This window comes from Balaenoptera musculus, chromosome 17, assembly GCF_009873245.2.
Source record: "Balaenoptera musculus isolate JJ_BM4_2016_0621 chromosome 17, mBalMus1.pri.v3, whole genome shotgun sequence".
In the NCBI taxonomy this organism is placed as follows: domain Eukaryota; kingdom Metazoa; phylum Chordata; class Mammalia; order Artiodactyla; family Balaenopteridae; genus Balaenoptera; species Balaenoptera musculus.
Genome location: NC_045801.1, coordinates 47574036 through 47598218, shown reverse-complemented (window position 1 = coordinate 47598218; position 24183 = coordinate 47574036). Strand labels below are relative to the sequence as shown.

Here is a 24183-nt window from a genome sequence, read left to right as displayed (position 1 = left end):
CCCTTATCAAGGGTAAACCATGATAGCAAGTTCCCGAGGTTTAAATACAAGGCTGCTTAAGGCTAAAATTTGACATGCTCACTTTATTAATTCATCTGAAAATACCACAAGAAACTCAAAGTGAAAACAAAGCCATAAAGAAAAGAAAAAGTTATACAAAGTACTCATAAACCTTACAGTTTTAAATATTTCAATTCTCTGGATTGGCATAGCTATTACGAATTTAGTTCCTTTAAAAGGATAATGTTATGAATATCAACAGAAAATTATGCTTCACTTTCTGAAACATTAAAGCAAAATAAACATTAGAGTAACATGAATATAAGTGTATATGTATGAATGAATATATTATCTTAGATTGTATAATCCTGGAGTCAGGCTGAGTCCTAGAACTTCATTTTAAGCTCCACAGACTCTAAAATACCTGCTAAGTCCAAGTTTGTTCAATGACAACATTCAGGAAAAATTGAGAACTTAAAAAATTATTTAAAAACAGAAACTTACGTATCCCAGATTTTAACTGCAAAAATAATTAGCGCTCTTTGGAAAGAGGGATAGAAAGACATCTCTATATAACAGTATATGCAATTAATCACTTCTCCCAGGTTTTGTCCCCCTTCATTTCTTGAAAATACCGAACAGGGACACTCATTACTCGGTACTTTCTAACTTTTCTCGCATTATAACCACCTGGAGGGACTTAAAAAATACACGTTCCTGCCCTTTCCCCCTCCATGAAAGGTACTCAGTGAATCTGGGGCGGGGCTGAGCACCTGTATTTTTAACCAGCGATGCCACTTACTTAAGGAAGGGGACCTCAGTCGGAAAGCCAGACTTCCCCCATCAGAACCCTTGGGGTGGGGCCCGGGCACCCATGGTTTGGTGAGTTCTCCCAGGCGATTGTGAGGCAGGGTCAAGAACGAAAAGCGCGCGGAAGCTCCGGGCGTCTGCGCCCAGGCCAGCGCGAGGTAAGGCGCTAAAGTGGAGCGGGAATCTCGGTCTTGCCGGTCGTCCTCGGTGAGAGGCCCGCGTGCACCGACTCTGGAGACACTGGGGTGCTCGGGTCGCAGAGGCCGCGCAGCACGCAGGGATTTCCCCCTAACCGTCCCGCTACCGAGGTTAGCAGCTCTTCCTCTTCCCCTTGTCATCCGGCCCTCAGGACGCTCGTCCTCCCAGCCTCGCCAACCTCCCACGCCGCAGGTCGGGAGGACGCGGAGGGGCGGCAGGGCGCAGGCCGAGGCCCGGGCCCCAGTAGCCACCGCCAGCCGTCTGGTGGGCAGAGGACCTCGGCCCCCCGCCCTCTCAGCCAACACTTCTTCAGGCCGGGCCCCTCGCTCTGGCCGCGGCTCCACCAATCCCGGGCCTCGCCCGCCGCCGCCGCCTCCGCACCTGCGAGGAGGAGCCCGCCCGCCTCCGCCGCAGCCGTCGCAGCGTCCCCGCCCCGTTCCGCCCCCATCGCGGCGCCCAGAGATCGTCGGCCGCCGGCGTCCGGCTGCCACTAGTCGAGGAGCGGAAGCCGCTTTACTGAAGCGGGCTTGGGTGCTCCAGAGCCCGGCTGGCTGCTGAACCGCAGCTTCCGGCAGCCGCGGCAACGGCTAGGCGCGGGGCGCGGGCGCCCCGAGGACCCCGTAACCGGGCGGGCGCCCCGAACGGGCAACCCCGCCGAGGGAGGTGGCTGTGGCGGTCGCGCTCGGGCGCCCCGTGCGCCGCGCTCCATGCCCGTGTGGTGTTGCCGCTGCTCCCTGGCCGGTCATTTCAGGTGACTTCTCCACCGTGGAAGAAAAGGGGGCAGGCGGAGGTTAGAGTGCTGCGGGGTCCTGCGACAGGGCAGGGGCCGAAATGGGTAGAGGCCGCGCGGGTTAGGGAGTCGGGGACGGGTCGGGGGTGGAAGGCAAGCGCCTGAACTGCAGAGGCCTCCCGCCTCGGCCGCTGCTTCCTTCTGGTTCCTGTCTAGTCGAGGTTCCCCGCCTTGGCTCCTGGCTCTGGGGGACTCTCCTCTGTTGTCCCCTTTTCCTCTCCCTGGACCGTGCCAGTCACGGGACTGCGGGACCGGCTAGGCCCGGATCTAGTCGGTTACGGCGAACTGAGACTTAAAAGTAGTGCAAAGTTTTAGTGAAGGGTTGTGAGGTTCTCCCAGCCCCACACACACCTTAAACATTTTTTTTCTTTAAAAAAAATCTAAAAACCTAAGTTACTGGGTTGAAGGGAGGCAGGGAGCTATGTTTAAAATGAGATGTTCTAGCTACAAATATGTTTCTGACTTTTAAGATGTCAGTCATTGTAAGTCATATATATTGTAGAAATTTGAAAAATCTGGCGATTCTAGACTAACATTATGAGGAACGTTTTTAGGGGTCATACAGATAATACGTTTTAAAAGAAAAGTTTATGTACTAGATCTAGCACAGTTGGCCAACATTTCATTCAGTTATGGAGAGAAAGACCAAAAGCAACTTGAAACTAGTTTTAACCTTCTGGTGAAGAAAAGATAAGCTTAGCGAAGACTTTAGTAAAGTGCCTTGCCTTATATATACACGAATGTGCTAGAATAATGATATGCAAAACTTCTTTTGTAAAATATGAAATTCTGATCAGAGTTCTTAAATTGGGCTGCATGTATAGACTTTAGGTGGCCAGTGAACTTGGATGTAAAGAAAGGTACCAGGAATTTTCACTCAACTTTAACCAAAATCTATTTTCTTCAACTGTAAATATAAGCAGTAAATCACAGTAGTATTTGTGACTTTGTCATCAATAGAAATCACAAGTATTTTCATACCACATTAATTGTTGCAGATACCTAGAAATACTGTTTATTTCTGTCTTCAAGATTACAGTAATTATTTTACATCACTGAACTTGTTATTTAATACAGTAGAGGAATACATAAAAACATATTCCAAGTTTACTTTTTAGTTTCCTTGTAAATCCTTTTATGTGTTTAATAATATTATTCAAAGAAGAGGTCCAGAGGCTTCACCAAATTGCAAAAGGGGTGTAAGGCACAGAAAAGACTCAGAATTCCTGTTGAACTAGAGCAGCAATCCAGGCTTGCCTACCTTCTCAGTGAGTTTTGTAGGAGTCTCTAGATTCTGGATATTAAAAATTATTTTATGTAATAAACTGCTGGATCTTAAATTCTAGGCAAATTTGTGTGGTATCTACTTGACAGTGATTTGAGAGTATCAGATCCACTTTGGAGAACTTTAGAAAACAAGTTCCCCTAGTGAAAACTTGTTAAACTGAAGCCCCTGAGAAAATAATATGCCTTTTAGAAAGTACTGTCCAAAAGCCTTTTGACACCTTTTGGTACACTTGAATTCTAAGGACACAGCTTGGGATTCATACGTGTTCAACTAACCCTAGGTAGTGAATATCATGTGCTTATGTCCTTGTACAGAAATGTGGAGGAGGAGGTGAAAACAAGGTATTTGCTATATTTTGATCTTGAGGAATAAGGGAAAACAAGCCTGCTAGCCAAAGAATAAAAATTGTGATTGATAAACCATATTTCCATTGTATAAACAGCTCTATCTTATCTAAATTTTTAAAAAGAAAACGTTTATTTAATAATTAAAACATTTCCTTAGGAGAAGGTTTATAATTTACTAGCACAATTTTTTTTTTTTTTTGAGTAATTTCATTAGGAACACATTTTAAAACCAATTGTGACAGTGTCTACATTTTGGATCTTGCCTTATATCTGAAAGAATAAATATTGTGAGAGAACTGTCTCCTAACTTCCCAAGGAAGAAAACTTCCATACTTCCTGTTCTAGAAGATAAAGAGTGTGACTGACTTCCTTTGTGACTTTAGAACCTTCTTTTCTTATGGTAGTATCAATTTGGTAAAAATCTAAGCTCATGCTTCCAAAGACTAAACTCAGGTAGTAAAGCATTTCATTTTGAAGGATCATTTAGAAAAGTATTGCTAGGTGTGAGAAAAGTGTTTTGTTATTCAAATATTATGTCTGTGCCATCCTTTTAAATTTGTTTTGAGTCTTTGGACCATAATGTTTCAAAAACAAAACATGGAAGGCATCTAAAATCATCTGAAATTTCAAATAGTCTTCTAATTTGATGCCTAAAAATAAGGTAACTATTTTTGCATATGTGTAAAGTGCTGTTCTTTACTATTTCCTAAAATTTAATTATATTTTCCAATTTATTGCCTCAAATAAAGGAAAAGTAGATTTTTTTAAAGTAGATTTTTTTATTACTCAAATACTTGTTTTAAATAGAACATTCAGCAAATTGGATATCTGCAGTGGAAATTTTCACTGTTCATAGACCTGTGAACACAGTATGCATATACTGTAAAATATGTACAGCAATACTAAATTTATAGTTTAGACTCTGAATTTTTTAGAAAGAATACTTACTAATAGGTCTTTGTTTCATTGTTGCTTTATGTAAATTCAGTGAACCTTATTTTCATTTCTTCTCTTGATTCAGTTTTTCATGCCTGTGTTAAACCAGTATTTATCATGTACCATGCAAGTTTATTACAAATAGTTTATACCAATATTATGGATTATATACACAAAGATTATACCTATGACCAGTTAGTAGAAAATCAGAACAAATTACGTATACTCTGGAGAATTAAGATAAGCTAAAACTTTGGCTCTATATACTCTGCTTGAGTCTTGGGAGAGACTAGTGTCAAATTGCTTGAGGCCCACACACACACACAAAACCTACTAGATCTAATAAATGAATTCAGCAATATTGCAGAATACAAGATCAACATACAAAAATCAATTGTATTTCTGTACACTTACAATGAACAATCTGACAATGAAATTGATAAAACAATTCAATTTATACTAGCATCAAAGAGAATGTAATATTTAGGAATAAATTTAACAGAAGAAATGTGAAACTTGTATATTGAAAACTAGAAAACATTGAAAAGAATGAAAGGAGGCCTAAATAAATGGTAAGGAATCCCATGTTCATGGATTGAAAAGCTTAGTATTCTTAAGATGGCAGTAATGGCAATATTCCTTGAATTTATCTACAAATGCAGTGTAATCCTATCAAAATCCTAGCTGCCTTTTTTTTTTTCAGAAATTGATGAGCAGATCCTAAAAGTCACATGGAATTACAAGGAACCCAGAATAGCCAAGACAATCTTGAAAAAAGAACAAAGTTGGAGGATTCACACTTCCTAATTTTACAACTTACTACAAAGAAACTGTAATCAAGACAGTGTGACGTTGGCATAAAGATAAACATAGATCAATGGAATAGAATTGAGAGTCCAGAAATAATTCCCTTTATTTGTTGTCAGTTGATTTCTGTGGGATCCCAAGACAAAGGGAAATATCAGTCTTTTCAACAAATGATGCCAGGACAGATGGATATTCACAAGCAGAAGAATGAAGTTGGACTGCTACCTCATACTATACATAAAAGTTAACTCAAAATGGATGAAAGACCTAAATTTAAGAACTAGAACTATAAAACTCATAGAAGAAAACAGGTTTGTAATCTTAGATTAGGCAGTGCTTTCTTAGGTATGACACCAAAAGTACAGCAACAAAAGAAAAAAATAAATTGGACTTGATCGAAAATTAAAACTTTTGTGATTTAAAAGACAATATAAAAAAAGTGAAAAGACAACCCACAAAATGGGGGAAAATATTTACAAATCATATATCCAAAAAGGGACTTGTATCCAGGACATATAAAGAATTTTTTAAACTCAACAATAAAAAAGACAACCCAGTTGGAAAGTGGGCAAATAAGTTGAATTATTCTCTGAAGAAGATATGCAGATGACCAATAAGCACATGAAAAGATGCTTAACATTATTAGTCATTAGGGAAATGCTAATCAAAACTGCAGTGAGATGCTACTTTACACCTACTAGAGTGGCTAAAATAACAAACACAAAAAATAGCATGCTGGTGAGGTTGTGGAGACATTGGAACCCTCATATCACTGGTGGGAATGTAAGATGATGCACACTTGGGAAAATAGTTTGCTAATTCCTCAAGATGTTAAACATAGAGTTTATGGCCCAGCCATTGCATGCACTCCTAAGAGAAATGAAAACATTTGTCCACACAAAAATTTATATATGAATGTTCATAGCATATTTGTAATAGCCAAAAAGTGGAAACCATCCAAATGTTTATCAGCTCATGAGTGGGTAATATACAATGGAATATTATTCAGGCATAAAAAGGAATGAAGTACCAATACATCCTACCACCTGGGTGAACCTTGAAAACATGCTAAGTGGAAGAAGCCAGACACAAAAGGCTACATAATGTATGAGGGGTTCCATTTATTTGAAATTTCCAGAGTAGGCACATCAGTAAGACAGTAGATTAGTGGCTGCCAATGGCTGCGGGGAGGGAAGAATGAGGAATGAGTGCTAATGGGTGCAGCATATACTTTTGGGGTGATAAAATTTCTCTGAAGTTATTGGTAGTGATTGCAAAAACCTTGTGACTACTTAGAGCCCTGAATTGTACACTTTAAAAGGGTGAATTTTGGACTTCCCTAGCAGTCCAGTGGTTAAGACTCCGTGCTTCCACTACAGGGGGCGTGGGTTCAATCCCTGTCAGGAAACTAAGATCCCACATGCCAAGTGGTGCCGCCAAAAAAAAGGGTGAATTTTATATGTGAATTATATCTCATTAAAAGTCTTTTTTTTTAAAAAGCATTACCAAGTTCCCTCTATTTATTTACCTTGGTCTAAGGCCTGATCAGATGATCTGTTGTTTTTCTGATGTTTTTGAGCGCTTGAAAACTTTGTCTTTCTTGATTAATAGAAGCCTAACAGAGGAGGCATTTTATTTCTAATTGTCTTAACCTCTTTTTTCTTAAGTGTAAACCCATTATTTGAGAAGACTAGTCCAGTGTAATGAAAGATCCTTGTAAAATGTATAGTCAGGGGGTTGGTGGTGGTGGGATGAATTGGGAGATTGGGATTGACTAATATGCATAAAATAGATAGCTAATAAGAAGCTGCTGTACAAAAATAAATAAAATTCAAAACAAAATGTATAGTCAGTTTATAGAATTGATAGCTATATTAAAATTCTGAGGCCTGCCAGAAAAAAAAAAAAAAAAGGTTTCTTGAGACATCTTGACTTAGAATATTAAATGCCTCTTAATAAGTTATTAAATAAATGAATTCTACTGTACCTTTAAGTAAAAGTGATTCGGAGTTTAAGCCAACACTTCTAGCCATGATTTTTTTGTTCTTAAGGAATTTAAATATTAATTATTTGTTTCACAGCGTTTATTTGTAGACTTAAGAAACTGGACAAGGCATTTTAGATCATTGAGTTTTGCTTATAAAATCAAATATGGTAGTAACTGCTAAAGTACCTTCATTCAGTCATTCAGAGGATTATCAGTTTGCTCTCAGAGTGTACAGGATATCAGATAATATTCAAGTATCTACTTTAATATTTATATAGTCTCAAGTTGACTCTAACCCCCAGCATATCTGCCCTTTTATTAATGTGAAACATTTGTTAGGGTTTGAAGAAGGAGACATCTTTTTAATTACCAGAATCTTAGAGTGATGATCATTTTTATTATTTAAATTCCAGGTTATATATATGGAAGCAACAGTGTTTGAGATAGGGATGTCAGGAGGAGACTGGCCATGATGTCTGCATCTCCTGAAAAAGAACTGTGGCCTTTACAACCACCATAATATTAATGAGGCCTGGATACCTGAAAGGACTAATCAGAAGCATCCAAAGGAAGCTGGGGAACCTGTCCTGGGCACACACTTTGGAGAAATATCACGGACAGGCCCAAGTATGATATACTCATGTTGAGTTCAGTTGTCAAGAAGCAGAAGGCAAGACAGCTAGTACATCTGGATCTGATTAGTGGTGGGAGCTGGAATTCTCTGAAAGGGATGGATTGAGCATAAGACACTTCTTTCAGGGGCAGGCTTGCAGTGTGAGGAGGGGCTTTCCTAAGTAGCCATATCCAAAGGGTATCAGTTCTGGCCAAAAGGGGCCATGTATCGTTAGGGGAGCCCAATTACTGGGGGTGGGAAAGCTGTCAGTGTATCCTGGGGAACTCTGCCCTATCCTAGGGTAGTTTGGGAACTTGGAAGGTTATAGGGAGGGAGAAATTTTGGTCTCTGCCTAATTCTTTCCATTTGTCATCCTCCCCCAAGGGTCAGTGAGTCCTGTGAAATAACTGATCCATTCCCATGTTTATCATTTTAGGAATAGTAATCACACTCACCCACTGGTCAGTACTCAGTTTAATATTTTCAGACATTGGCCTGTTTCTGACTATATGAAAATGAAAAATAATTCAGGAATTCTGTTCTGAAGTAATCTCTAGTATAATGCAGAACATTAACTGTGTTCAAAGGATACTCCATTTATTGCATGAGCTTGTCAGAACGCCAAAACTAGTTTCTAGGGAGGCAGTTGGGAAAGAAGGTAGATTGGAAATCAACGTTAAGATCTTTGCATTTTTCAGTATCTCTTTGAGAATAAGATGTATAAACCTTACTTTTTTTTTACCAAAATGCACCATTTGTAATATATAAGTTCAGTAACTTTTCCTTAAAATATTATGTGTGACTGTTTTTTTCCAAATATACTGCCTCTATTGCACTCACCTTTTTATTAATGAGAAAAAAGTGAAGGAGAAACTTTCCAGTCCTAGGAGATCTCAGAATTATAAAAATCCCTAATACAATGTTGTGTCTTTGGTCATTAAAAATAGCTTCTTATTTAAGACTTGCCTTCAAGGCATTAAAGAGACATGAGCAGCTACATTCAGCCCTCCATATCCACATGTTCTGCGTCCACGGATTCAACCAACTGCAGATGAAAAATATTTGGGAAAGAAAAAATTCCAGAAAGTTCCAAAAAGCTAAACTTGAATTGGCTGCATGCAGGCAACTACATACATAGCATTTACATTGTATTAGGTGATATAAGTAATCTAGAGATGGTTTAAACTATGTGGGAGGATGTAGGTAGGTTATATGCAAATAGTATGCCATTTTATATAAGGGACTTGAGGATCCATGGATTTTGGTATTTGGGGAGTGAGGGTGGGGTTCTGGAACCAACCCCCCTTGGATACCGAGGGACCACTGTATTTAGGATTTCTGACAAAGTGGTGTACGTTGACATGTAGCTAAGGCACTAATTTGAAAGCATTAATCAAAAAGATTTCCTTTTCTCCTTTTATGGAACTATTGAATATTTTATGGCCTAAATAAAATCTGAATAAAGACAGATTTTTATAAAAGCTATATTGACTATATATCTGTTGTTTTGTTTTTGTTCCATATTTTCCTTTTAAAAGAAACTATAGTGACCCTGAAACTGAAGGAGAGATTTTTAATTCCTTAGTGCAATATTTTGGTGATAATTGGGGGCGAAAAGTTAAAGCTATGCCATTAGTTGAAGAAACTTCTTTACTTGAAGATTCATCAGTGACTTTGCCTGTGGTAGTAATAGGTAAGTTTTATTGCATTTTATCTCTTAAAATTACAGTTCTGATCCTTACTACTTTTATAAATGCACAGTTACATAGCACAAGTTCTTAGGATTGTATTGAAAAATATTCTTAGGTTGCTTAATATTTTTAAATAACCAATAACCAAATCTTTGGAGAGAGGAATTGGTTTATCTGATATTAGATTCTGTGTTAGAATGGAACATTTTTTCATTGAAGGGTTGATATTACTCTATTATTTTAAAATATCAGTAGTCTATCAGTTGTGTTACTTATATGACAGTGTCATGATAATGATGATAACCAATGTTATTAGAGCCCTGTATAGAGCATTCTGTGTACATTATTGGATTATGCCTTACAACCCGATAGCCCTCTGAGGTTTTCGGGTATGGACAGACAGGGAAACTCAGTTGTTGAGTAACCTGTGCAAGTTAGTAGTCAGTGCTCAGTTAGTAAAGAACATTATAGTACTCTACAGTTAGGTTTATAATATTTTAACCATATGTTACTATTATATATCCATTGTACCACCTCAATAGATAGGTATATAAGATATTAAAAATTAAGTTATTAATAAAACCTAATTCAAAATTATAAAATTTTATGATTTTGTTTTACTGCATGTATTTAATTACCTGTCATATGTATCTTTAATCTAATATTCAAACTCATGAAGTTGGACAAGTACTATAGTATGAAACCAAGCCAAAGGAAAGAATTATGGGACATAATGTACCTTGATGGCATATAACTTCCTTAGTTTCTTTGACTTGTTTCAAGTTAATGGAGAGGAAAGTCCTGTGCTCTGTCTGGCATATTGACATCTCTCCATAGGAGATTCAATAAAGGAAGGAAGGAAGGAAGGAAGGAAGGAAAACAAGATAGTTCTACACTAGATTCCCCTCTAGGGGAGCTGACAGTGTTTGCAGTATTTCTCATCCAAGATATCTTGGAAACTAAATCTCACGTTCCATTTCCCACTTATATCCAGCCCTGGTTTTCCATCCTGGATGTCTTGCCATAGGCAAAGGAACCTATGTCTTCTTGTTCTAGTTGGGCTATGGCAGGGTCAGAAAAGGAAAAACTACTTTCATCTGCGCCTTACTTCCCCCAAAGCAATCTGTTCCTATTTTGCCTCAGCTAGCCGAAGCATAGCTTAACCTCATGTGTATAGGGCCATTATTGCTGGCAATAGCACCGCCAGCTGATCATAATAAAGGGCTAATTTCCTTAATGTATGTAATTGGTTTTCTGTTGCTGTCATAACAAATTACCACAAACCTGGTGGCTTTAACAACATAAATGTATTTAACTGTTCTATAGGACAGAAGTCCAACACTGGTCTCACTGGGCTAAAATCAGCAGGGCTGCATTCCTTTTGGAGGCTCTAGGATAGATAAAATGTTTCCTTGCTTTCCCAGTTTCTAGAGGCTACTAGTATTCCTTGGCTCCTGGACCCCTTTTGCATCTTCAAAGCCAGCAGTGTCGTTTCTCTTTTAACCTTTCATAGTTATGGTTCCTCCTTACCAAAGGTGGGAAAGAGTCTCTGTTTTTAAGGACTTGTGTGATTAGATTGGGCCCACCTGGATAATCCAGGGTACTCTCTCCAGCTCACTGTCCTTAATTTAATCACATCTACAAAGTCCTTTTTCTCTGTAAGGTAACACGCTCAGGTTCTTGGGGTTAGGAATGGGAAATCTTTGGGAGTTGGGGCACATTCTGCCTGTGTATATATTTCTCTATGAACTGCTTATTTGTATTCTTTTTGTATTGTCTTTTGAGTGTTATTTCTTTTTGATTCTTTGAGATATTAACTCCCACTATTTTTCATATAGTCAATATTTATTTTAATAGGCTTTATTTAGAGCAGTTTAAGTCTATAGGAAAATGAAACAGAAATTACAGAGAATATTTCTGTAAATACTCTCCCAACCCCCTTTTATACCTTTTATTAATATCTTTATTATATATTCCTTTTCTTCTCCTTCCCAACCCCCTTTTATACCTTTTATTAACATCTTGCTTTGGTGTGGTACATTTGTCACAATTGATGAACCACTGTTTTTATACATTATTATTAACTAAAATCTATAGTGCGCATTAGGGTTCACTCTTTGGGTTGTACAGTTCTATGGGTTTTGCTGGGTGTATAATGTCATGTATTATAACATCATATAGAATAGTTTCACTGCCCTAAAAACCTCCTGTGTTCCACACATTCATCCTTTCCTTCAACTATCAACCCTTGGTAACCACTGATCTTTTACTATCTCTATAGTTTTGCCTTTTCCAGAATGTCATATCTATGGAATCACTGTATGTAGCCTTTTCAGACTGGCTTCTTTGACTTGGCAATATGCATTTAAGATCCCTCTCTCTGTCTTTTCATGGCTTGATACTCATTTCTTTTTATCACTGGATACTATTGCATTGTTTGGATGTTTCAGTTTACCCATTCGCTTATTGAAGCACATCTTGGTTGCTTCCAATGTTTGACATTTATGAGTAAAGTGCTGCAAACATTTATGTACAGATTTTTGCATGGCCATTCAGTTTTCAACCCACCTAGGAGTGTGATTGCTGGGTCATACAGTAAGACTATGTTTAGCTTTTTAAGAAACTGTCAAATTGTCTTCCAAAGTGACTGTATCATTTTGCATTCCCAGCAACTATGAATGAGAGTTCCTGTTGTTCCACATTCTTGGAAACATTTGATACTGTCTGTGTTTTGGGGTCTAGCCATTCTGATAGGTGTGTAGTATCTCATTGTTTTAATTTGCTGTTCTGTAATGATATACAATGTTGAGTAATTTCTCATATGCTTATATTCCATCTCTATACCTTGAGGTACAGAGCTTTTCCCTACTTTTTAATTGATTGTGTTGGTGGTTTTCTTATGGTCGAGATTTAAGAGTTCTTTGTATATGTTAGAAACAAGTACTTTATCAAATACATGTTTTGCAAATATTTGCTCCTAGTCTGTGACTTGTCTTTTCATTCTCTTAACAGTGACTTGGCAGAGCATAAATTTTAAATTTTAAGAAGTCCTGCATATCAATTTTTTTCTTTCGTAGATCTTGCTTTTGGTGTTATATCTAAAAACTCATTACCAAACCCAACGTCACCTAGATTTTCTCATAGTTATTTTCTAGATGTTTCATAATTTTTATTTAAAATTAATTAATTAATTTTTTTTTGGCTGTGTTGGGTCTTCGTTTCTGTGCGAGGGCTTTCTCTAGTTGCGGCAAGTGGGGGCCACTCTTCATCGCGGTGCGCGGGCCTCTCGCTATCGTGGCCTCTCTTATTGCGGAGCACAGGCTCCAGACGCGCAGGCTCAGTAATTGTGGCTCACAGGCCTAGTTGCTCTGCGGCATGTGGGATCTTCCCAGACCAGGGCTCGAACCCGTGTCCCCTGCATTAGCAGGCAGATTCTCAACCACTGCACCACCAGGGAAGCCCTAGATGTTTTATAATTTTGTGTTTTATATTTAGTCTATAATCTGTTTTAATTCATTTTTGTAAAGATACAAAGTTAGTATCTATATTCATAGTTTTTACATGTGGATGTCCAGTTGTTCTAGTACCATTTGTTGAGAAGATTATCCTTTCTCCATTGCATTGCCTTCGCTTTTTTGTCAAAAATAAGTTGACTGTATTTGTGAGGATCTATCTCTTGGCTGTCTATTCGGTTCCATTCATTTGTATATTCTTTCATTTCCACACTGTCTTGTTGACTGTAGTTTTACAGTAAGATGAAGTTGGATGGTATTAGTCCTAACTTTGTTCTTCAATATTATATTGGCAGTTCTGGGTCTTTTGCCTTTCCATTTAAACTTTAGAATCAGTTTGCCAATATCCACAAAATAACTTGCTGGGATTTTGATTTTGATGGCATCATATCTGTAGATCAAGTTGGGAAGAACTGACATCTTAACAATATTGAATCATTCTATCCATGAACATCGAATAGCTTTCCATCAGTTATATATTCTTTGATCTCTTTCATCAGAGTTTTGTGGTTTTTCTCATTTAGATCTTATGTGAATTTTGTTAGACTTATACCCAAGTATTTCTTGCAAATATAAGTGGTGTTGTGTATTTAATTTCACATTCCACTTGTTCATTACTGGTCTGTAGGAAAGCAATTGACATATATATTAACCTTGTATCATGCAACATAATTGCTTATTACTTCCAGGAGTTTTTTTGGTCAATTCTTTGGGACTTTTGACATAGATAATCATGGCATTTACAAATAAAGACAGTTTTGTTTCTTCTTTCCCAATCTGTATACCTTTAATTTCCTTTTCTGGTCTTAGTGCATTAGCTAGGATTTCCATTAAGGTGTGTGATGAGTAGGAATGGTGAGAAGAGACATCCTTTTCTTGATCTTATAGGGAAAAAACCCCCTAATTTCTCACCATTAATTATGATGTTAGCTGTAGGATTTTTGTCGATACTCTTTATCAAGTTAAGGAATTTCCCCTCTGTTGTTTGTTAAGAGTTTTTACATGAATAGGTGTTGGATTTTCTCAGATTTTTTTTTTCTATTTCTGTTGGTATTATGATTTTTCTTTAGTTTTGTCTCTTTCTTTTTGATTCAAGGAAGTTAGCTTTTTGCCTCAGATCTTAACTCCCAGTATTTGCCATTTAAAAAAAAAAAATTTATGAAGTCAAATGGTTTATTTTCCTTTCTGTCTTTTGAGTTTTGTGTTGTATTTAAAGGCTTCTTACTATAACATTATAAGTAGAAATATTAACCTCTTTCTTAATATTATGATGTTACTTTTCATGTTTACATCTATGAGCTTATTTTATTTGGGGCAAAATATTAGACAAGGAACAGGATATTTTTCTGATGGCTTACAGTTGTCCCAGATAGATTAAATTTTTGGTAGATGGATATAATAGAGAAGTGGCAACCCAGACTAAAAGAACTACAGAAATCAAAGTAGTTGTTGGAGTTCAACAACAACAAAAAATCCAGTTTGGTTTTGGGTAAAGGATATAGAAATACAGGAGGGACGTTATTAGGAGGTGGGACTTGAAAGATGGTTGAGACCAGAACATGGAGAACACTGGATAGAAGAAACAAGCAATGAAGGACTTTGGGTAGAGTGGGTAACATAGCGTGGGTAACATAATGAGAACTCTGTTATGAAAACTCATTTGAATGTAGAATGTGAAATGATTTGAAGTAGGTGAATCTTGAAGAGGAGCAAGAAGAGATTTTTGTCTTCTGAGTGAGAATATGTGAGTGAGAATAACAAAGACAACTGAATGGATATAGGTGACAAAATACGTTTAAACCAGAACCTGATTAATTTAGGATTTTGCTGGTAAGTATCATACCAGCAAAGGAATAAGGTTTAAAGGAGGGGCACCAAAATGGAAGAACTCATGAATTTGCTTTTGAACACATTGTGATTAAGTTATTAGTGGTTCAGTCAGGTGAAGAAGTGGCATATGGAAATTTGGGATATATTTTGGGGGTAAGAGGTCAGCCTAGATATCTAATTTTGAGGGTTAGTAGCATAGAGAGTTGAAGCTTTGAGTAGGTGAGACTCCTAAAAGAAAACAGGAGAGAAGACAAAAATCTTCTCTTGTGAATACTTGTCTTTGAGAGTTTAGAGAAAGAAGAATTGGTGAAGGAGAAAAACCATCTGTGAAACAGAAAAGCCAAAGAACATGAGTATTAAGATGCAAGATACACCCCTCTCCACCTTTTTTTTTTAAATAGGAAATGGACCCTCAGGAATCTGCCTTTCTTATATGCTGTCAGGCTACAGACCATATTTATCATCAGAAGCAATACATCCAAACACAATCTTACATAGCAAATTAGAAGAAGCGAGACATCTTTCCATTGTTGATCAGGTATTATTTTTCACATGTTGATGCTTTTAAATTTTTTTATACTGAGGCAAGGTTAGTTTTCTACTATATAAGCATTGTACTTCTTAGCTGAAAACATTTTCTTCTAAATAACACCTTCTAACATTTTAATTTTAGATTTGTAAATATATTCTGCTGAGTTGCTTCCATTTATTTTCCTGAATTAATTAGAGCAGAATTTCCCAAATTATTTCCTGATGGAGTTTAATAGGTGCTCTATGCTCTGGTAAGTTTGGGAAATGCTGCTTTTTATTATTAGAGTGTCATGGTAGACATAGTAAGGCATACTAGCATATTAAAGTCATCTTCAAGTTTTGTAGTAAAACGATCTGATTAGCTTTTTGAAACCCAACCTTTTCCCATACTTATTTGACCAGAGAATCTATTAAGATCTCAAGGAACGTCAGTGTTTTGTAGCACACTCTATGGGAAATGCTGGATTACAATAATGGTCTTCACTATTATTATGTTAGCTGGAGTTTTTTTGTTTGTTTTTCCAAACTCCATCTGCCTTTTTTCTTTCTTTTTGAAAAAAAAATTCATTCAGGACTTAGAGTATTTGTCTGAGGGCCTTGAGGGTCGATCATCCAATCCTGTTGCAGTACTTTTCGACGCACTTCTTCATCCAGATGCTGACTTTGGGTATGATTATCCATCCATTTTGCATTGGAAATTAGAACAGCATCATTATATCCCTCACTTAGTTCTTGGTAAAGGTCCACCTGGTGGAGCTTGGCATGTGAGTATATTTTCCTTAGCATTTTAGTGAATGTGAATTATTATACGTCATCTTGATAAGACCATTTTGATTCTTAAACATTATGATATAATGTTATATATGATGATTACCACATCTTTATCTGAGAATTTTAATGTGTTCGGATAAATATGAATTAATTACTAGTAGAAATTAAGCCAAATTTGATTAGTGATAGTGTCTTAGAATAAATGTTTCTCTAAGAATTATACAGAAAATATTTCAAGATGTTTTGCATAGTAAAACATTTTTAATTCATTTATTCATTGTAGAGTTTACAAAATCTCACACAGTATTTCATTCTAATATGTATTATTTCCCTACATTTTCAAGATCTTAAATGAAACATGTAAAAGAAAAAAAATTGTATTAGTCTGCTTGGGCTGCTAAAATAAAATACCATAGACTGAGTGTCTTAAACAACAGATTCACACTTTGAAGGCTGGAAAATCCAAGATCAAGGTGCCAGATGATTCAGTTTATGGTGAGGGCTCTTTTTCTGGCTTGCAGACAGCTGCTTTCTTGCACATCCTTATGTAGCAAAGAGAGTGTGAACTCTCTTCTTGTAAAACCACTAATCCTGTTATGAGGGCATCAGCCTCATGACCTCATCTCGCCCTAATTACCTTCCAAAGGCCCCATCTCCAAATGCCATAACATTGGAGGGTTAGGGTTTCAGCATGTGGATTTGGGGGGTGATACAATTCAGTCCATAGCAGAGGTTAAACCAGAGGACTGTCAACATAAAGATCCAGCATATTTAATTAGTGGGCAGCAACTAATAATTTTTCTTCACTCCTGTGTCCTTAGCAGTTAGTACAGTGTCTAGTGTGTGGCGAGTGCTCACTTGTACAAATAAATGTTAAATAACTTTTGCTATGTTATGAAATAAAGACTTCATGGGAATTTTAACTTTAAATATCAAATCTTTAGTATAAACTTCGGTTGAATATTCCTATATTAGTGCAACGTTATATGGCTAAAAGTTGTTTACATTTATCAAACGATTGTTTCAGAGTATTTGGGGACTTTATAGATTAACTATGTCGCTGACTTTTTCATCTCAATTACCTTTATGGTAAGTAATGGATAGCAACTATCAAAATATCTGTGCCTTTTAGCTTACATGTTTATATTTGCTTTATTAATAAGTAGCATTCTTAATAAAACTGCATTTATTGAAAAAGCCATAATACATTTTTTAAGTTTTTAGAGAACCTTCTATAAATTCCTGAGGTTTTATTGTACATATATATTTTCTGCTTAGAAAAATGTGCAGGCAATATTTGATCTCTGTTACTGCATTTCTCCCACTTACATTTAGGAAAGTTAAAGTATGGATAAGCCTTGATTACTAAAACCATATTTGAATCAGTGCTAAAGCGATATATACCTGAAACTTGGTTCTAATCCTAGTATCAGGCCCAGCCTGCTTCAAAGTAGTGGCAACTTGCTGCATTCTCTTCCTGTGGTGATCTTGTACTGTCACAAATAATATGACTTTATAAGCCATAGCACATAGTAAGTGCTCTGTAAATGTTGGCCAATAATAATAATAATAACAAGTCCCATTCCCAATACTGGGCTGTGTAGAAACAGGGCAAGAAGGGTTCAGATAAAAGAAGGCATAGCCTAAAAGAGTTGGTTGAAAGCGATCGTTGAGGTCATTGGGAAAGGTGCTTTTGGCCCTTGGGCTTTTCTTGCTTTGTACTGAGCAAAGCAGAAGTAGGGCAAGCTTGAAGGGGCTCACTTCCTTAAAGGCAGCATTAGCCTCAGCAGTGAGTCTGTTCTTAATCAGGCAACCACTTACTTATTTCCCTAGTTTTAGAAAGCGATGCCTGCTGTATTGAAACCAGCTTAGACTTCACAATCATAATTGATTGGGGGGGGGAAGCTATTTTGCTGCCCATTTAAAAAAATTTGTTAATAGTATTAAAATGCAAAGACATTTAAAGTGTTAGAAATGAATGAACTTGTCCCCTTTTGTTTAAAATGAAAATACTGATTTGCTCCTCTAACACGATATTCTGCATCTAATTATGTTGATTATAGGCATTGGGTGATATTGTAAATCTGATTTATAAATGTATAATTACATGAAAGAAGGAGTATAGAAACTACCAAGTGTTGAAAATATTTGAAAGTTAATTGGAATAAATTTCCAGAGGTGATTTACACAACCATTTAGGACTTCTTTGAGCTCTCCTTTTCCAGACTTAATTATAGTAAATGAGATGGCTTTGGTTAAAAAAAAAAAAAAAAAAAGAAAAAAACCCTTGCTACTGATAAAATATGTTTTTTGATTGTACATTTTTTATTCAAATAGAATATGGAAGGCTCGATGTTGACAATCAGCTTTGGAAATTGGATGGAGCTACCTGGACTTAAATTTAAAGATTGGGTATCTAGCAAACGAAGGTAAAGATCAAACTATTAAAATTTTGGTGTACAATGGGAGTCTGTCAGCCAATCTCAAACTAGTTGTGATCCTGTCTTAGATGAATAATATTAATGCATGTGTCTTTCAAATAAAACCTCTTTGCAGCAGTGGTTATGAGTTAGTTTCTATTTAGAGATTTTATAAAACTAAGCACACAGAAGTAAGGGCTTGTCTGCAGACTGTTAATCATAGTTTTATCCCACTCTCCTGTTAAACCACTCTGTTTTGTTACTTTCTTGTCCACCTACATATCCTTTCCTTATTTACTTATTTTTATGAGTGGATATATATAACTTATTTTTATGAATGGATATATAACTTCATGTATGCATATCTCATGTATACATACCTAAAGTATTTGACTTTTCAGAGTAGAAGAGTATATATAATGAATAATTTTAAAAGGCTTAAGAGTTATATGATCTGAAGAGAAACCAGAATATATATAATGAATAATTTAGAATGATGGAATAAAATAGAATCCGTGATGTGATTGCCTACTTGGCTGTAGAGGTAAATATTTAATAAGAATACTAAAATATGAAAATAGAAAATATGAAAATCCCCTAACACAACATTGTAAAAAAAACTATACTTCAATGAAAATTAATTTTTAAAAAAAGAAAATATGAAAATCTCAACTTGAAAGAATAAAAGTTTATTTTGTATTTATTTGGGAGAAAGAACCCAAAATTTAAAAAGAGAAATATGAAAAGCCCTATCATTTTCAAGCCATTTTCATTCCTATAGATAGTAACTACTAATACACAGAATCTACTCTAATTTGACTGCTGCCAGAAACAATAAATTAAAGCAGGAAGTTACTCAACCTTTGTTAGAACAGGGCTGTAATGTTTGAATGCTTTACTTTCTGCTAGATAGAAACCATGTTAATCTACAGTAATTATCCTTAATTTAAGAAGATTTAAGGAAAGTAAATTTAGACCAGAGTAAATTTAAACCTTTCAAATATGACTTTTGGGTGTTTAGAAAGGAATTTTATGTGGGTTTGAAATGTTAAGTTGCAAAATCAGGCAAATTGTACAAGTTCTTGATTTTCATAAGTAAGAAAGTGAAATTGCTCAACATATTTTTCCCTTTATGATGTGGGTAAGAAAGGGAAAGAGAGCTTTATGATTTACATACCAGAGTGTTCATTCTTCTAAATTGAGCATATTGTGTGTTTAATATGTGAAAATGAATCTTGTGATAAATATTAGCTTTAGTTCCTGCCCTTGCATAGTGTTAAGACTCTTAGACCTCTAGAGATTGGCAGGGTTTAAATCCTGACTCTGTAACTTCTAATGTTATGACCTTGGTCAAATAACTTAAACTAGCTATCAATTTCCTAGTTTGCAAAATGAAGATAATAATAATAGTAACTATTACATAGGGTTTCTGTACAAATTGAGAGTTAATACATTCTAAATCTTAATTATTATAGTCATTAAACTTTGAACTTCTTCCAGCTACAAGTTACACTGAATTATGTGAAATGATTTGGTGTTTTTTCTGGGTTTTCTTGGCCCCACTGCGTGGCTTATGGGATCTTAGGTCCCCAACCAGGGATCGAACCCGGGCCCTTAGCAGTGAAAGCACGGAGTCCTTACCACGGGACCACCAGGGAATTCCCTGATTTGGTGTTTTTATTTCTACTTACTTCTAATTGGGGCATTGTTTAAGGATACTAACGCCCATTGCTTTAAATTTCAGGTGGAAAATAAAAAATGTATTAACGTGCTTTTTTCATAAAGAGCAGCTTATATTTATAGATCTCTTTATGAGTAGGAAAACACAGAGAGAGAATTGTTATCTACTTAAATATGATTTTGTTCAGCAAAAGACTGATCTGAATTATTTTTGGTCATTAGGAAAACAGAAAGCAACTTATTAAAAATCGTGTCTAGATATTATCTTTGAGAAGTATATGTATTGCAGTCAGACCTGTAATATCTCAATGGTTGTAATCTAAACAATTCAGTCTACAGTTAAATATAATACAGACTGAATAGTATAGCTATAGACTGAATTATTTAGATTACAATTGTGAGATAGACTAAAATAGTCTAATTTTCAGATATCCACATTTTAATCCATTTATTTAATAAAAGTTTATTGATAAAGGCAGCTAATCTGAACAGATACTTATACAAGGCATTGGGGAAACAAAGATGCATTAAATACAGTCTCTACCCTCATGGGACTTCCTCCATTGATAAACTAATTTATTAACATTTTTAAAGAAAAGGAAAGGCTTTCTTTCTTTGTAAAGTGTTATGGTAAGTGTTATGTAAAGTGTTATGGTAAGTGTTATGGTAAAGTGTATGGTTAGCTTTAGCTGAGACAGTCCAGAGGAATTAAAAAGATATAACAGTTCACTAGATGGAGAAGTACTAATCATGGAAACTAAAAGTATTATCCTCATAGAATATTTTTCCTTTTCTTTTTATAGGAACCTAAAAGGGGATCGAGTTATGCCAGAGGAAATAGCTCGCTACTATAAACATTATGTAAAAGTCATGGGTCTTCAGAAGAATTTCAGAGAGAATACTTACATTACCTCTGTATCAAGACTCTATAGAGATCAAGTTGATAATGATGGTCAAGACAGAGATATTTCAACACAGCATTTACAGATAGAGAAGTCAAAATTTACCAAGAGAAACTGGGAAATCAGGGGTTATCAGCGAATAGGAGATGGTTCCCATATTCCTTTCTGTCTCTTTGCTGAAAATGTAGCTCTGGCAACTGGAACATTGGATTCTCCTGGTCGTTTGGAAATTGATGGGGAAGATTTTCCTTTTGTGTTTCATTCAATGCCTGAATTTGGAGCCGCTATAAGCAAAGGAAAGTTGTGTGGCAAAGTGGATCCAGTGTTAATTGTAGGTTCTGGGCTTACCGCAGCTGATGCAGTACTGTGTGCTTACAACAATAATGTCCCTGTGATTCATGTATTTCGCAGACGAGTAACTGATCCAAGCTTAATTTTCAAACAGCTTCCCAAAAAGCTTTATCCAGAATACCATAAAGTCTATCATATGATGTGTACTCAGTCATATTCTTTAGACTCAAATCTTTTATCTGATTATACCAGTTTTCCTGAGCACCATGTGCTTTCCTTTAAGTCGGACATGAAATGCATTCTTCAAAATATCTCTGGATTGAAGAAAATATTTAAGCTCTCTGCAGCAGTAGTGTTGATAGGTTCTCATCCCAATCTGTCCTTTCTGAAGGAGCAAGGGTGTTACCTGGGCCACAACTCAAGCCAGCCAATCACATGTAAGGGTAATCCTGTGGAAATAGACGCATATACATATGAGTGTGTTAAAGAAGCCAACCTTTTTGCATTGGGTCCTTTGGTTGGAGACAATTTTGTTCGATTTTTAAAGGGAGGGGCACTGGGTGTTACACGCTGTTTAGCTACAAGACAGAAGAAAAAAAAGCAGCATTTATTTGTTGAAAGAGGAGGAGGAGATGGGATAGCTTAGAGCAGGTTTACAAGTAATTTATATGAACACTTTACCATTAAAGATTTTTAATAGTGGTTTTACAGTGTACTGGCTTGAATTTTCTGAACTTGAATTAACTGGAAGAGCCTCAAGCTATAGTAACTATTTTTTAAAGTTACCAGAATTTGGTGTCCTGATTACATTATAATGTATCAAAGGTGTCAATTGTCAGACAAATAGAAACACTGCCAATTTTGTGTACTTTAAGTTCTCACTTAACTAAAACATTCTTTTCTTCCAAGACTTATTTTTTGTGATCATTGTTGGTTATTTATGTTTGATTACAAAATATAACAGCATTGAATCTATAAAACCACAGTCATTAGGCCAGAGGTTTCCTTCACTTTATATGTTGGGTCACCTTGCTGCTCAAAGGGTGGGTGGTTCAAAGATAGCATCAGCTTCATTTGTGGCTTGTTAGAAAGGTAGACTCTCAGGACCCACAACAGACTTACTGAATCAGAAATTGCATCTTAATGAGATCCTCAAGGAATATGTATGCTTATTAAAGCTTGAGACACACTGGTTTAAAAGAAAATGGGATGTAAAGGTATAGATGCTGAGGGTGGGTGGAAAAAGAGGGCATATACTACTCAGGTTTTATTTATTTTGAAATCATCAATTGTATAAATCTAATTTATTAACAAATATGATGGGCTTTTAAAATTTTTTATTGTTGAAACCTTGACAGGTAATTCATAGTTTCAGCTTCTAATTTAAACAGTCCAATAATGTTGGCATATACTGAGACATCCAGGGACCTGCTGAGATATTTTTTAGAGATATATTCTCTAGTTAACTAGCATAATACTTAAACTAATTTGCAGTTCAATAAATTTCGAATGGAACTATTTATTCTTTTGTGAACACTGAGTTAATTTGTCACTGAAACTTAAGATATTTGGGCATAAGTACTTATAATATTGCAATACTTTTTGAGTATTACCAGAATTATTAAACGTTAAAATTGAAAAAGTTAAAACCTGTCTTTTCTATTCTCAAGATGATTACTTTGAAATTTGTTCATTGGAGATGACATAGCATTTAATCCTTTGGTTATTTATTGAATTATATGTTCTATCTTGATTTATATTTAGGTGTGCTTAATGTCTTGTGTTTTCATGCAAATCCCCAGAAATTTAGTATTAGACAAGAAAAGTGTTACTTGTGAAGTTCTCCATGGCAAATTGAATTTCTCAAGTCTTTTTCTCTCTGTTACTCTTTTTTTTTTTTTTTTTGGTAAATTTATTTCACCTGGAATGTGTTTATTCAAAGCCTATTTCTATTTTTATTTATTTATTTATTTATTTATTTATTTATTTATGGCTGCATTGGGTCTTCATTGCTGCGCACGGGCTTTCTCTAATTGCAGTGAGTGGGGGCTACTCTTCATTGCAGTGCATGGGCTTCTCATTGCTGTGGCTTCTCTTGTTGCGGAGCACAGGCTCTAGGTGCACGGGCTTCAGTAGTTGCAGCTCGTGGGCTCTAGAGCGCAGGCTCAGTAGTTGTGGCACACAGGATCAGTTGCTCTGTGGCATGTGGGATCTTCCCGGACCAGGAATCAAACCCGTGTCCCGAGTATTGGCAGGTGGATTCTTAACAACTGTGCCACCAGGGAAGTCCCTCTATTTTTTTTTTTTTTTTTTTAGTATTAAAAAATGGACTAAAAGTCAGTATTTTTCTGTTCATGTTATTGCAATGTTATGTGCTTACAGAATCATAATTCACCTTAGAATTGTTTGGAATAGACATCTACAACTAGCTGTTTCAGATGAATTCTTACACTCTTGAAAACTGTCATGTATGATTAACTTGATTTTAGAAATGACATACCCAGTTTTTATAATGGTAACTTTTTCAAATTAGTTTCACACCTATTGATACGGTATAACATCCTTTCATGCACTTGATTGAGCACTTTCTTGTTTGTTGTTTTGAGCTCTGAATTAGTTGGATTGGATGTTTTTCTTAATGTCAATTCTAAATTGAAAATGACATTGTCATAAAGATGGTTTCTAGGGAAGGATAAAAACTGTTGACATCCCCTTGTGTCTCAAAAGTTTGCTTTTACCCGACCAATAGCATTTTTGCGATGAGAGTATTCACATACAC

General features: G+C 36.1%; 1 protein-coding gene across 4 annotated transcripts; it reads left to right on the top strand.

The window, feature by feature from the left end:
- The first annotated feature begins 1471 nt into the window (after positions 1–1471).
- On the top strand, positions 1472–23184 carry OSGIN2 (oxidative stress induced growth inhibitor family member 2). Of its 4 annotated transcripts, XM_036830870.1 has the most exons (7): positions 1472–1759; positions 7577–7790; positions 9315–9469; positions 15211–15347; positions 15913–16104; positions 18449–18540; positions 21015–23184. In XM_036830870.1, the coding sequence occupies exons 3-7, from the start codon at positions 9403–9405 to the stop codon at positions 22048–22050; spliced, it is 1524 nt and encodes a 507-aa protein (XP_036686765.1). In that variant the 5' UTR covers positions 1472–1759; positions 7577–7790; positions 9315–9402; the 3' UTR covers positions 22051–23184. The 4 variants fall into 4 exon arrangements, with proteins under 4 accessions (XP_036686765.1, XP_036686764.1, XP_036686768.1 ...); XM_036830869.1 differs by lacking the exon at positions 7577–7790; XM_036830872.1 differs by lacking the exons at positions 1472–1759; positions 7577–7790 and adding an exon at positions 1766–1798.
- The last annotated feature ends 999 nt before the right edge of the window (positions 23185–24183 follow it).